Here is a 13,049-nt window from a genome sequence, read left to right as displayed (position 1 = left end):
GAAAAAAGAAAGAGGCAGGCTTCTTTTTTCTAATCCAGCAACCTAAAAAATTACATTTTTTATCTTCATTGTAAACTCTGTTCTTCCATAAATCTTGCAGAAAAAAAAAAATCCCACTGTATTTAATTTAGTTTTTTTTTTATTTGAAGTCTCCATTTCAGACGTAAAAAGTAACGCAGACTTTGTCAGCTGCTTCTTATCTCGTCATTGTGGTTTGATTTGTCAATAATAATGTCAGTGACACCACTCAGAGAGGCTTTACAGATTGACCCTACTTTCCTTTTGTAGATGACCCAGCTGGTGTCTGCAATATATTATTTAACCTGAATTGCATGCTTGAAAGTGGTCACCATTGCTAGTCCTTTAAGGTATTGAAGGAAGCTTTCTCTCTTCTTCTTCTGGATTCTATTTTGTCTTAAGAACATTTCACATTGTTTTCAGGACATCTAAGATTATGGATGGTGTTTCTTATTCTGTAGCTTTTGCTACAGAATTTTTTTAAGGGAAGATTTATTAAAAAAAAAAAAACAACCCACTATCCACCAACCCAACTTATTAAAAGATTGCTTCTGTGTTCAAATATTAAAAATCTTACTAGGTGACTTCATCTAGTCTATTTGAGAGCCAATGTGGAGAGATTTCTAGGATTTTCTCTTCACCTGAACTCCTGTGCTGTACTCAAAGTTTTCTTGACTGATTGAGCAAGGTTTTAGAGTCATTCTAAATGCCTTCACCACAAACAGTCCCATGAAGTGCACCAAGACTATTCATGATGCAAGAATGGGCTACGGATAAACATCCTAGAAGCCTTGTGAAGTGGATTTTGGAAGTGGGTTTTGAAGAGCAGCTTGGACACCAGCCTATTAAGAAAGGAAGGCAGGGTGTTTAGGCCTGAATTAACTGGCGTCAATGAGCAGTCACAGCAGCTTGTCCTGGGCAGGTGACAGAGGGCCTGTGTTTGTGTGCTCCATGGAGAGAGGTGGCTCCTTCCTTGGTGCTGGCTCTTTGGGGCCTGTCTGTCACCAAGATCTGTATGAGCAACCTAAGCAAAACAGTCTCCTACTTCATATTCGCCCCCCTCTTTCCTTCTTCTTTATGTTCTTGTGCTCCATTCTCGTCACAGTCCAACAGAAAAGTTCTGAGTTAAATAAATCAAAAAGAGAGACAGGGAAGGGTCTGAATGAAAAACCTCCTAAGTTTTTTAATTATCATTTCTCATCTTCATCTTAGATAAAAAGAACAGGATGAGTTTGTTTCTGGGCAGATCACATTTCAGAACTTCTGTTGTTATTGTGTGTGGAGCTGAAGTGTTTTGAAGTGAAGTGCAATGAGCTGCAAGAGCCAAGGCTGTAAATTCCCTGTAGGGTTCTAGTCCAAGAGAGCACTTGAAAGTATTTATGTTTTCAAGCTAATGGGCTTTGAAAGTACAGCTCTGTTTGTGTGCATTTCAGTGTCTGGCATGTTCGAGTTTCACCAAGATCTCTCTCTAAGCAGTGGTAGCTCTCTTTTTGAGGAGGATCATGCCACTGCTTTCAGAGGATTTCAGAGAGAGGGTAAAACAAAGAAGACACAAGTAAAAGTAATGTGAGTGATGTTTGAAAGAATGCATGGTGGTAAAACTGTCCTTGATGGTCTTCTGCCTACACTCCTCCTCTTACAGCTGTGGAGAGGGTATACAATACTGTCCTATCAGAATGCAGGTAGTTTCCTCTTAGAAAAGGGTTAAAACCGATGAAAATAGTGGCTGACCTTCCTAGACTTATTCCCCATAAAAAGATTTAAGGCTTTTCCCTCCATTTTTAATTCCGTGCTCTTTTTAATTATAATAATAAAGAATTACTTTCTTACTACAACAGTGTCGTTTAAGACACGTTTTGTGGGGTTTTGTGGGGCTTTCAATGTGAAATAAAAATATTTTCTTTTTTAAGACCAAGCTAGTTATTATCCCTTAGGAGGAAGATCTTGAAACCTGTAAGTGGTACATCCATGGAAGAGTTAACTTGCTGTTCCATGATCAGAGAGCAAACCAAACACTAGAAATTACTGGAAAGTAGACAGAAAGCCAGCCATGGAGCCTCAGTATGCTATTGCATAAAGCTGCTGTTTGTTGTTCTCTTGAGTACTCTGTGCAGGTCTGATCAAAAATGTTTAGCAGAACTGGAGAGTGTTAGAGAAGGGCCACAGGGATCATCAAAGGTCTCAGACAGCTTCTGGGTGAAGAGCTACTGAGCTTGCTGTCCCGAGTGCCTGTCATCTGTCTGAAAAAGGAGCCTGAGGGGAGAAATTATAGGAACTGTCAACATAATGTGTGTGTGGAAGAGTGGTCAGGGTTCACTGTCCATTGCTTTTCCCACTACCAGATGTTCAGGGCATTGTATGAAGCTGGTGGAAGGTTTTCACCTAAATGCTGGAGGCTGCCAGACCCGAGGAGCTCACTGCTGCAGGTGCCAGAACTTCACAGTCCCTTGTGCTCTAAGGGACACTGGCCATGTGAGCAGAGCAGAGCTCACTGATGGTTACTAGAAACACCAAACTGTTCCTGATTCGGGGCGTTCTTATTGACTCTGAGAGATGCCAAGAGAAGACACAGGGAGATCTGCACCTGCCATGTCTGATAATATTGACCATGGGTGTTATTTAAATTAAAACAGCTTTTGTCAGCAGCAGTCTCTCCTGAAGGTGCTGGAAAAGGTTATTTTTTCTTTATTTCTTTGCCTTATGCATTATACATCAAAAAATCAACGGGGGCATAAAAAGAAGTGAGAAGTTTTGGGTTTTAGGAATAAATATTGGGTCTGAGAAAATAATTCTCAGAATGTTGAAGGATTTAAGTAGCCATCCAGTACCTCAAGACGTGGCTACAAGAGGGCTTGAGAGGGATTTTTTACAAGGGTGTGGAGTGACAGGATAAGAGGGAATGGCTTCAAACTGACAAAGAGGGCAGGGTCAGAACACATTTCAGGAAGAAATTCTTCCCTGTGACAGTGGTGAGGCCCTGGAACAGGTTGTCCAGAGAAGCAGTGGATGCCCATTACTGGAAGTGTTCAAGGAGAGGCTGGGTGGGGCTTGGAGCAACCTGTCCAGTGAGAGGTGGGGGCGTTAGAATGAGATGATCTTTAAGGTTCCTTCCAGCACAAACTACTCTGTGATTCGTTCTGCGATTCCATGAGTAACTGGACACCAGCTGTTCAGCTAACTGGACTGTTGGGAATGTTAGGGCACTCCATGTAAACTGCCCCCCAAAAATGTCTCTACTGTTTTTTTTAATGTATTTTAATTTTTCTCTCAAAATTGTTGTTTTTTAGCTTAGTAAAACTGCCAGCAAATAGGAACCTCAATAAATATGAAATAGCAAGTGTTCCCTCCATACAATGAAAGAATGACAACTTGGACGTAAAGTCCTTTTTCCCTTGCAAATCAATGTATTTTAATGGCTGGAGTGGGAGTTGGCTACTGTGAAAGGCAGGTTCTTTTGTCTGAGCCCATCCTGCTATTCAGTATTTATAGTCAGCCTTTTCTAAGCAATGTGACTGAGAATTACTGAGAAACATGCAAATTAGTCTCCTAATTTGCTGCTTGCAGGTGATAACAAAATCAGCAAAGATACACCTTTTTTTTTTTTTTTTTTTTTTTTTTTTTTAATTATTCTGAGGCAGATGATGGTGCTCTGAGTGCTCCCAGGGCCAGGCTGGTGACAGGACTGTCACAGGGACAGCCAGCACTTCCAATGCTCTGTTTATCTAACTCCTCAGTATTCCTCACGGAGATGACATGCGTGAGTAACCCGAGCAAACGTGTCATTAGTGCTGGTTAAGCAGCCGGGCAGGATTCCTGCCTTTTGAAATCCTTCTCCTGTGATTATGCCTTGGACCGAAAGACAAGATGGAGCCTGCACAGAGCACTTGCAGGGTGATTCACTCTGGAGGGCATGTTAGGAGATTACCCTTGAACACCTAACTTGCACTCAGTTTTAGGGATTTTTCTTTGAGGGATTTTTTACACTTGGCTGTGATCTCACTTTTAAAAAGCAGATCTGAAAATCTATGCCAACATTTAATATACAAAAGTAGCTCAATCCCATTCACCTCCTTCCACGGGTGAATTTCTAGCAGCATTTCAAGAAGATAAAACAGGTATTTGGCCATTCTTTCTTTTATACTACTTCAAAGCTTTAATTAGGGCCAGGGCTCATTTTAAACATAATACTGTACAAACATGAGTAAATGTTTCAATTTTCAGTTTGGAGAAAGAGATAAAGAACTGAATTTCCCATAATTTACAGTTCCCAAGTGAGATCTTAAAGGAGAAATAAAGACACAAAAAGGAGAATTTGTGTGCATGTGTTTATATATATATATGTATATATATGTATATATATATGTATATATACATGTATTTCATAATCTTATCTATTTTCTGACAGGATATGGTATAAATTAGGAAACAGTGCCTACCCTCTCATAAGTAACTAATCCAGCTTATGATCTATTTCATATAGTCATTGGGTCAGGTTTGTTCTTTGTATTTCACCATTGTAAAAGTATGCTTTGCAATTCAAGATCATTAGTCTGGATAGTCCAACTTCTAGCAGGTGGAATTGAAGGCATCTGTAGGAATTAAGGGTTATGTGAGTTGTTTAATACCTAAAATATCTCTGATATATGATGTTATCTGCATGCAGATACTTAGATACTTAATATGCTGCCATACAGGCTTTGGGATCAAGAGACTGGATTTCAACTGGAAATTTTAATCTTGTGTTTTTCTCAAGGCAAAAACAAAGGAAACAAAACCAGAAGATCTAAAATTTAACTGGAAGTCTTGTTAAAACTAATCTGCTTTTTTCCTGAGAATCACTAAATTACACAGGCACATTTTTAGATCTGTGACACCCACAGCGTCTTTGTGGTATGAAAGCCCTGTCAGTTGGTGGCAATGTTGAGAAAACTTGAGCATTTCCTTTCTATCAAGTGATTCCTCACAACCCACTTATTTTGGGACTCTTTTCTTACACACACAGTGTTAGATGAGGCAACTACATGACATTACTGTGTGCTTCTCTCCCTCTCTCTTTCCAACGTGTCTCATTCTCCAAGCTGAGGCTTTCCTCTGCTAGTGGCTCTGTGGGACAGTGACACCATCTTCATCATCTGCTCTGGTAACACGGTGTAAAGAAAAAAATATAATTCCCACAGCTTCTGTTTCTTCATCTTGCTATTAATAACTCATCCCATCTTGCTTTTGTAAAAGTGTGTATGTCTTTCAATAATACAGATGTCTTTCATCTCTGACAAGCGCCTTTCCAGAGTGAGTTTGTGACCTTAAGTTTCAAATGTGACAAGGAAGTTCAGGTGTTTTGTTCTGCTCCCCACCCTCGCAGGGATGCTGCTGACAAAGCCTCATTTTCATACTGTAATGGTTCTCAGTCACCTTGGTGAGTCACGTCAGGGATGCACAGGGTTCCCAGCTGCTCTTTTTTCTTTCAGGGCCTTGTTGCTCATATCAGTTTACTCTTCCAGCTTTTAACTTGTGTCGAGCAGGTATTTCCCTGTCTTCTTTAGGCCTTGGAATTCCAAATAAAAAATTCTATGACAGGATACTGTTGCCAGTGTTGGCAGTTCAACCAGTCTGTCATCAGTGTATGAGAACCTGAAGGACTGTCACCAAGAACCTATTGGGCAGACTAACCAGTGGCATAAACCACCTTGTCCAAGCTGAAAGTGTCAAACTAAATAATGACCCTATGGATCATGGGAAGCCCATTTTTTCCAGCTTTATCTGTCCAGTAGTCTGGCAGTGACTTTCAGCCCAACAGCATGGGTAAGTCTACAAAAAAGCTTGTCAAAGCACCTTTCATGTTTCCTGTCACCAGAGTGCAGTTAATGGAAGGAACTGGGTCATCAGATTTTGAAAAGGAGGGGATTTGCTTTGAGAAGTGTGGGAATCTGTGGAGGTGGTACCCGTTGTGAAAGTCCACTTTTGATATGATCTTTTATCTTAATACCTGCATAGTCTTGGACCACAGTGGCTCCTGCTGTATTGTTGAACGTTGCATTGCATGAACAATTGCATGAACAACATGCAGCTGTTCAGCAGGGAAGAATAAGGATTTCAAAAGGATCAAATTTTGTGTCTTAAAGATGCAGGTACCTTTTGGTTTTGTGTGTTAAATCTACTAGTGATTTGATGTAGATTGTTCAGTTGTATCCTCATTTGCTGGGTCAAGCCAAGCTGTAGTCAGTCAGTGAGGAAAGTCTAATGTCTGTTTATAGGGCAAGTGTAGAAAGTATCTGTGTATACAGTGTATTAAAAAGATATATCTGGTCTATCACTTTTCATTCATCAGATCGTGATACTGGTCTTGAATCTAGCACAATACAAAACATTTTAAGGGCCAGGATAACCTCACTTGACAGCTCTAAGGTTGTATTTAATGAAGAGCTGTGTAATTACTGCCTTCGTTACGTAGCTTGGGATGCTGAGATGTTTCAGCTTGTGCCAGTTCCTTTGGATCAAATTTGCATCTGTCTGGCAGTGCTGTTTATGCTCGTCGTGGTGGTGGCTGTGACCAGCAGGGAATGCTAGTGGACAAGCCTCATCCCGTGTCTGACCCCTTGTTTCTTCCAGTGGAGAGAGGTGATAGAATTGATGCCATTTAGACAATGTCCAAGGACAGACTGTGTAGAGGTATCTCCTGATATGATCAAATAATTGCATAATTACATGCTTTTTTAACTCTGTTCAATGCATGCAGCTGTCAGGAACCTCCCACTGACGGTACTGGCATGTGTTGTATTGCTTCTGCAACACCTTACCTATCATCAGCAGTATTGCCACAATAATTAGCATGATTCAAAACCAGGCCTCATTTTGCAAATCCTTGTCATTCATGATTTTCTTCTGCTAACCAATTTCAGTTTGTATTCCATGGTTTGTAGGCAGTAATGATGTACAATATCATCTGCATTCGCTCTTAGGATTAGTAAATAATAAGTAGGAATCAGTCACTTTCAGAATGAGTCGCTCTTCTCCGTGACAAAATCAATAAAAAATAGGTGCAAAATGGGCTGTTCCTTTGTGGATCATCTAATAGGAGCTTTAACAGAACAGCCTGTATTGAGTCAGGCTTTTCCTGTTTGTAAAAACAGAAAACATGTGATGCAACCCCAAAAAGCAATTTAACTCCACCCCAGCAGTGTCAGACTTACCCCTGGAAGAGTCAGGGACAATTGTGTCATGTCTTAAAATGCCTGCCTTGCAAAGCACACACTGCTTGTGTTCTCATGCTTTCACAAACATCCAGATTCAAGCTGTGACCGTAGTGTGCTTGGCTTCGAGCTTCCATTTCAGACTTCATCTTCTTTTTGTGTGCTGATAGCCCTCGAGTGACAAAACAACATCTGCAGGGAGCACTAAGGCAGCTGATCCTGCTGGAACTTAGTTGTCCATGAGTGCTGTAACCAGGTTGAAGGCTAGCTGGGCCCAACTTGCAAAAAATACAGAACTAACCACAGAAGTACGTGCTGAGTCCTGCTGGGCTTACACCTTAGGACAGATTCTCACCTACATTTCCAGTGAGCAGCTCAGCTCTGAAGCACTGTTTTGTGTTTCATGGAACCTGGGTACTAAACAGTGGCTGTGTGCAGAGCCAGTCACACCCTCGTGTGTCTTGGGATGTGCAAATTCAAAAAATAGCCATCCTCAAAGAGCTTCACACAGACTCAGCTCACACACAGTGGAGTTTCTGCAGAGCCACATTTTCTGTGTCACGTTACCTAATTCTGAGAGCACAGAGACAACCCAGCTCCAGGTACAGGCAGTGTGATACAAGGAGTGCAGAGACACTCTGGAAGCTCTGCTGGGGTAGGCTCAGGTCTAGCACAGCACAGGAAAGCTCTGGCCAAATCTCAGCAATACTGCTGTTCTTTACTGTCCTTGTAATCCAGGTTTTTCAAGGAGCCACATGATCCTTGCTCCTTATCTCCATGACTGTTGGAGGGTTACCTGTCTGTGTGATAGATACTTGTCACATTGTATTTCCAAATGGATGTCATTCTTACTTCAGACATTTAATAAGAAAAAATAGCAAAAGCACTACTTCAGTGTAACCAGCTGACTTACTGCTGTTGCTGAAACTGTTCTCCTGACATTTATAGTTGATTTTTTTTAATGAGCTCTGCTCTGTGATGAAGGTAAGATCATCTTCCTGACTCATCATTCTTGTTGAGATACTCTAGCCAAGTTTCTGTGTTCCTCCATTCATCTGCCCTTTGTCCATCACAGTGAACACAGCTTTCTTGTTCCATCCATTGTAATTCACTTTGTATTATTGTGCCATCAGCTTGTGCAGTGCAAGTGAGGCAACACATTCACTTGCCTAATTTTTTTCTTCTATCCTCTGATTACAGCCTCATTCATAGGCGAAATGCTCTGTCAGAATCCACAGGCCACTCTCTTTTCTTCCCCACAGATCATCCTGTAAGAGTTCCTTCTGCCTTGGTCCCTGCAATGCACAGCCAGGCAACCAAAGACTAGAGAGCTGGCAAGTTGAGATGATTCCTTTCTGTTCAAAGCTATCTGTTATCTCAGTCTCTTAACACCACTCTTTTGCTTGTTTGCCTTTTGTATTTTGTCATCCTCCACTGTGAGTTGGGCAGGCAGGACACTGCTTTTGTTGGATAGTTGGAGCACCTTACTTGTTTGGAGACTTCAAGCTCTAATATTAGATAATTAACATGCAATAAAGAAGGGTCTCTAGTGTTGTGTTATCATTTATGTTTGCTGTTGAGAGGAAAGAAAGAGCAGAGTTATCATCAGTTATGGGGAGTGGAATAGCTTTTAACTTTCCAAAGCAGAAAAATACGGAGAATGCTTTTGGTTGTCTATCCATATAAAATCCTAATTAAGACTTTTGTAAAAATATAGGCAGGCAACAAAAAAAGAAAAATATTGTTGTCACCCATTTTTGTTTTCACATCTGCAGAACGCTCAAGAATGCCTAAAATGTTTGCCCCACATTTCCTGCAAAAAGGAGGTATTTTTGTCCTCATTACAGGGAGAGAAAAAGACAAAAATCTAGTCTTCAGAATAAACTATGTCCAAAGTTATTGTGGGAAAAGGGAGCTTTTTCCCATAGCAACTGCTTTGCTGCCCTAACAGCAGCAGTATTTGTTAGCATCAGTCACAGCTGGTTTGCACCTCTTTGCATTAGCCCACATGCACAGGGTACCGATGGAAAACCCTCACTAGAACTCACTGTCACACAGCTTAATGACACACTTCTGGCCTCTTCTTTTGTGTGTTTTGTGTCATCCTAACTTTGACAGTTTAATGAGATTTAGTATTCCTTGTGCTCATTTTTGCAGGCACCCTAGACAAGCATGTAGAGCTAGAGAAACTCGTGGCCACGTTCCTTGGTGTGGAAGATGCTATGGTGTTTGGCATGGGCTTTGCAACTAACTCCATGAATATTCCAGCCCTTGTTGGAAAGGTGAGTACTTCCTTTCCTTCAGGAGCATGCAGAACAATCTTTTATTAATTGTTTTGACTACTGCTGCAGTATTCTGGGCCTTTCAGTGAGTGGAAAGGCTTGATCGAGGAATCAGGAATGTGTGAGTCATGAATCTGGTGACCTTGTGACTTCAAATATGCTCCTTTATCATCTGAGTGTTGTATCACACATGCCTAACATCTGCCTAAGGATCAGTGATGCAGCTCTCTAGCTCCTCTTCATGAAGAAGTTTCTCCCTAAAAAGTAACCAAGTGTTGAATCCCATATCCAGGTGTTGTGGGATGAAGTATTTAGGCTACTTGCTGAGATTTTGCCCAGATGATGATTAGGATAGTTTTTACAACACTTTGAGAAAAGGAAAAGCACAGTGCCTAACGTTCCTGGTGAACAGGGCTCCAGCCAGCCCTGTGAAGAAAGCTGGCAGCAAATGCAAGTCTAAAGCTGTGAGCATGCTACAAAAGTTGGATTCTTACTTGGTGCTGAAGGGACCTTCTCCTGCTCTCCAGAGGTGGGATATTTGGATAGAAGTGGCAGAAATAAAGACATTACTGTGTGTATTTTAAATTTATGTGTGTGTGTGTGTATACATATATATATTTGAAATTTTGGTATATATTATTATACAGTATTATTATATTATATATACTACAAATATTATTCAACTACCCTATGTTTGAGAGATTTAATCCTATGTTATCCTCTATAATTAAGCCTAGCAGCTACATTTTTTTGTCAAGCTGCATCTGCACTTACTGTTGGTTCTGCAAACCAGTCTCTAAAGAGATTGTGTGGGTATCTCTCAACCTAGGCCTGATCTATGATTCCAGAATATTTTTTTACTTAGTTATATGTTGCTCTTTGGATGATTAAAGACAACAAACATGTTTAATAGAAAGCAGAGCTAAACAAGGGTTCAAGCTTGAATTTCAACTGTGAATCCTGCCCCTTGTTAATACAACAGATAAATTTACTTTTCCCGCATTTCTATTTTTTCAAAGCAAAATTAATTTTCAACTGAGTTAATTAATAAAAAGTATACTGCAGGTAAACTCTATATGCGTTTACCAGGGAAAGACTCTGGTTGCTAACCTTGACTCACATCTTAATGGAGGTGGGACTTTGAAGGCATCAGTGTCTCCTGATCTCATTTCTGCAGTCCCAAGTGCTGCTGTCCGTCCAGCCCCAGGATTACTCCTCCTTACACTATTGTCATACATCTGTGGGGTGGCGGCTGCATTTTCCTTACAACTCAAAATAGACTGTAACTTCCAGTCACAGGAAATACTGGACCCCCCCATGCACCACCTGGGAATGCCTGAGAATCTAATCTCAGTATTTCAGCCTGCCTTTGCAGTGCACCTTCAGGAAAGCGGCAGAAAAAATCATTTAATGTTTGATCCTTACAGCTCAATTAGTGCAATGCTCTGTTGTAGACAAGTGTGTATGCTGGCACACACAGGCACATGAGTCAGCAGCCTCCCAGCTCATGCAGGTGCTCACTGTACTCCTTCTCCACAGGGCTGCCTCATCTTAAGTGATGAATTGAACCACACTTCTCTCGTTCTTGGTGCGAGGCTTTCAGGTGCCACTATTAGAATCTTCAAGCACAATAGTGAGTATTGAAGCTGGAAAAATTTAGAGACAGGGTTATTTGCACCTCAAAGGCAAGAATGATTTCTTTCAGTGCTTACTTTGCTGTCACTTCTCAGGTGATGCTTTTGTCCAGGCAGGAGGATCAACTGTTTATTATTATGAGTGATTTCTGATGGGAAAAATTAATAATGGTTTCTGATGGGAAAATTAATAATGCAATACTATAATTGCCATGGTGTCTTTTTGACTTGCTGAATGACTGTGTGCTGCCACAAAAGTTTTGTTGTTATTGTCATTGTAGCCCAAACAGTAGCAACACACTTAAAAAACATGCCTCTGTTTCCAGCAGGTTCAGTGAAACCAGAATTACTTTGGCATATGGCATTCCTTTGAAGTGGTTACTCTGGATTCCCAGGGATCCAATAGCAAGGATGCAGATGGTTATATCAACAGCATCATCCCAAATATGACTTGAAATAGAGTTTTAGTGTAGAAGTCACACATAAACTTTGCAATTGTACAGTTATCTTCTAAAATGCTTTCTAACTTTTACTTAGTTAACGCTGCTGTGGTTACTGTCAGAGATATTGGGACTGCCTTTGATGACAGGAGCTTGTTTTTTTCCCTTGTACCCCATTGCAATTCCCTTTTCCATCCTCACTGCTGCCTCCAGGCAGTGATTGCAAGAAAGGTTTAGAAGCTAGTGAAGTGGTGAGAAATCAGAAGAGTGGTCTGATTACATTTCTTAATGGCTAATACAATCCCTTCTCTTTATTAAGTGTTGCGTTCGGCCCCAAGGGGTGCAAAAATGAATTATGCATATGCTGTAAAAGGCCTAAGGATGAGTTGGAATGAAAAGCACGCTATAGTTATAATATAAGATGTTGTTATAATTAATATCAATTCATAATTTGGGCCAGAAGCAATTTCTAAAGATCATTCAAGGATTAAAGACCATCTGCACACAAATATTTTTGCAGAATTAATTATTCATAGGTTAACCTGTAGCATACCCCAGCTTGGTCCACTTCCACTAATCTGGATATGCTAAGCATGGTTGCCACACCAGTCTTTTCTCAGCTCTTCCTTGGTTGTTCAAAGCCTTATCTCATTCAGTCAGGTTACATCACATCTTGCAGGACCTCTTACTACCCAAATCCAGACATTCTCAGCCTCTCCACCCACCTGTGCTGGTTTGTGTCACTTGCCACATCATTTCAGAAAGCATTCCAGTCTGAGAAGTGTGTTCAGCTCTGAAGTTACGACTGGAGCTGTCATGCTGGCTTTAGGGAATTCAGTCCCTACCCATCTCTCAGTGTCTCATTCCCCTCCCCAGAACCTGATACCTAACCAGCTTCTGTTGGCACTGACAGTAAATTGAAGCTGATGCTCTTCTGAATGCTGGGTGAACCTAAAAATAGTAGTGAGCTACCCAAACAGCACTGATCTAGCCCTGGAAAATGGTGACACTTCCTTTAAGGATCTTGGCAAACCTCTGTGGACACCCATATAACTTGCTTTGGAAAAACTCATTGGTTTTTACATTAGAGATCTTATTGGTCAAAGACAGTCCTGTATGCCATTGCTGAGACATCCCCTTAACTTATTTCCAGAATGAAGCTGTGGAAACTTCTGCAAATACTGTTTGGAACTGAGTGACAGCTTTTGTTGTCACAATTTCATAGTCTTGAGCCTAAGCTGTGTTTAGAGAGCACTTCATGTGAAGAAAACTCATGCTTTCTTTCAGCCCACACTGAGTCTCTCAGCTTGTTAGTTCTATGGTTAGAAAATGAAAAGCACACTATATGTGTCTTTTAATATTTCCTTAATCATACCCATGAGTGACACATCACTAACAACTAAAATCACATGTGTGGAGATGTATGTATGTGCCTTTTGCTTTGGGGGAAATAGGATGTGTTTTGGGGGAGGTAGCAGTGGAAAG

At 40.9% G+C, this 13,049-nt stretch overlaps 1 protein-coding gene across 1 annotated transcript in view; it reads left to right on the top strand.

The window, feature by feature from the left end:
• The window catches only part of SPTLC3 (serine palmitoyltransferase long chain base subunit 3), a 78,161-nt gene that overhangs the window by 32,862 nt on the left and 32,250 nt on the right, over positions 1 to 13,049 (top strand). The window contains exons 5-6 of the mRNA XM_066314394.1: positions 9,366 to 9,490; positions 11,030 to 11,123. Coding sequence (XP_066170491.1) covers positions 9,366 to 9,490; positions 11,030 to 11,123 — 219 coding nt within the window. The remainder of the gene's footprint in view (positions 1 to 9,365; positions 9,491 to 11,029; positions 11,124 to 13,049) is intronic.

This window comes from Sylvia atricapilla, chromosome 3, assembly GCF_009819655.1.
Source record: "Sylvia atricapilla isolate bSylAtr1 chromosome 3, bSylAtr1.pri, whole genome shotgun sequence".
In the NCBI taxonomy this organism is placed as follows: domain Eukaryota; kingdom Metazoa; phylum Chordata; class Aves; order Passeriformes; family Sylviidae; genus Sylvia; species Sylvia atricapilla.
Note: the sequence above shows the minus strand (reverse complement) of the source record. Positions and strands in the feature narration are given on the sequence as shown.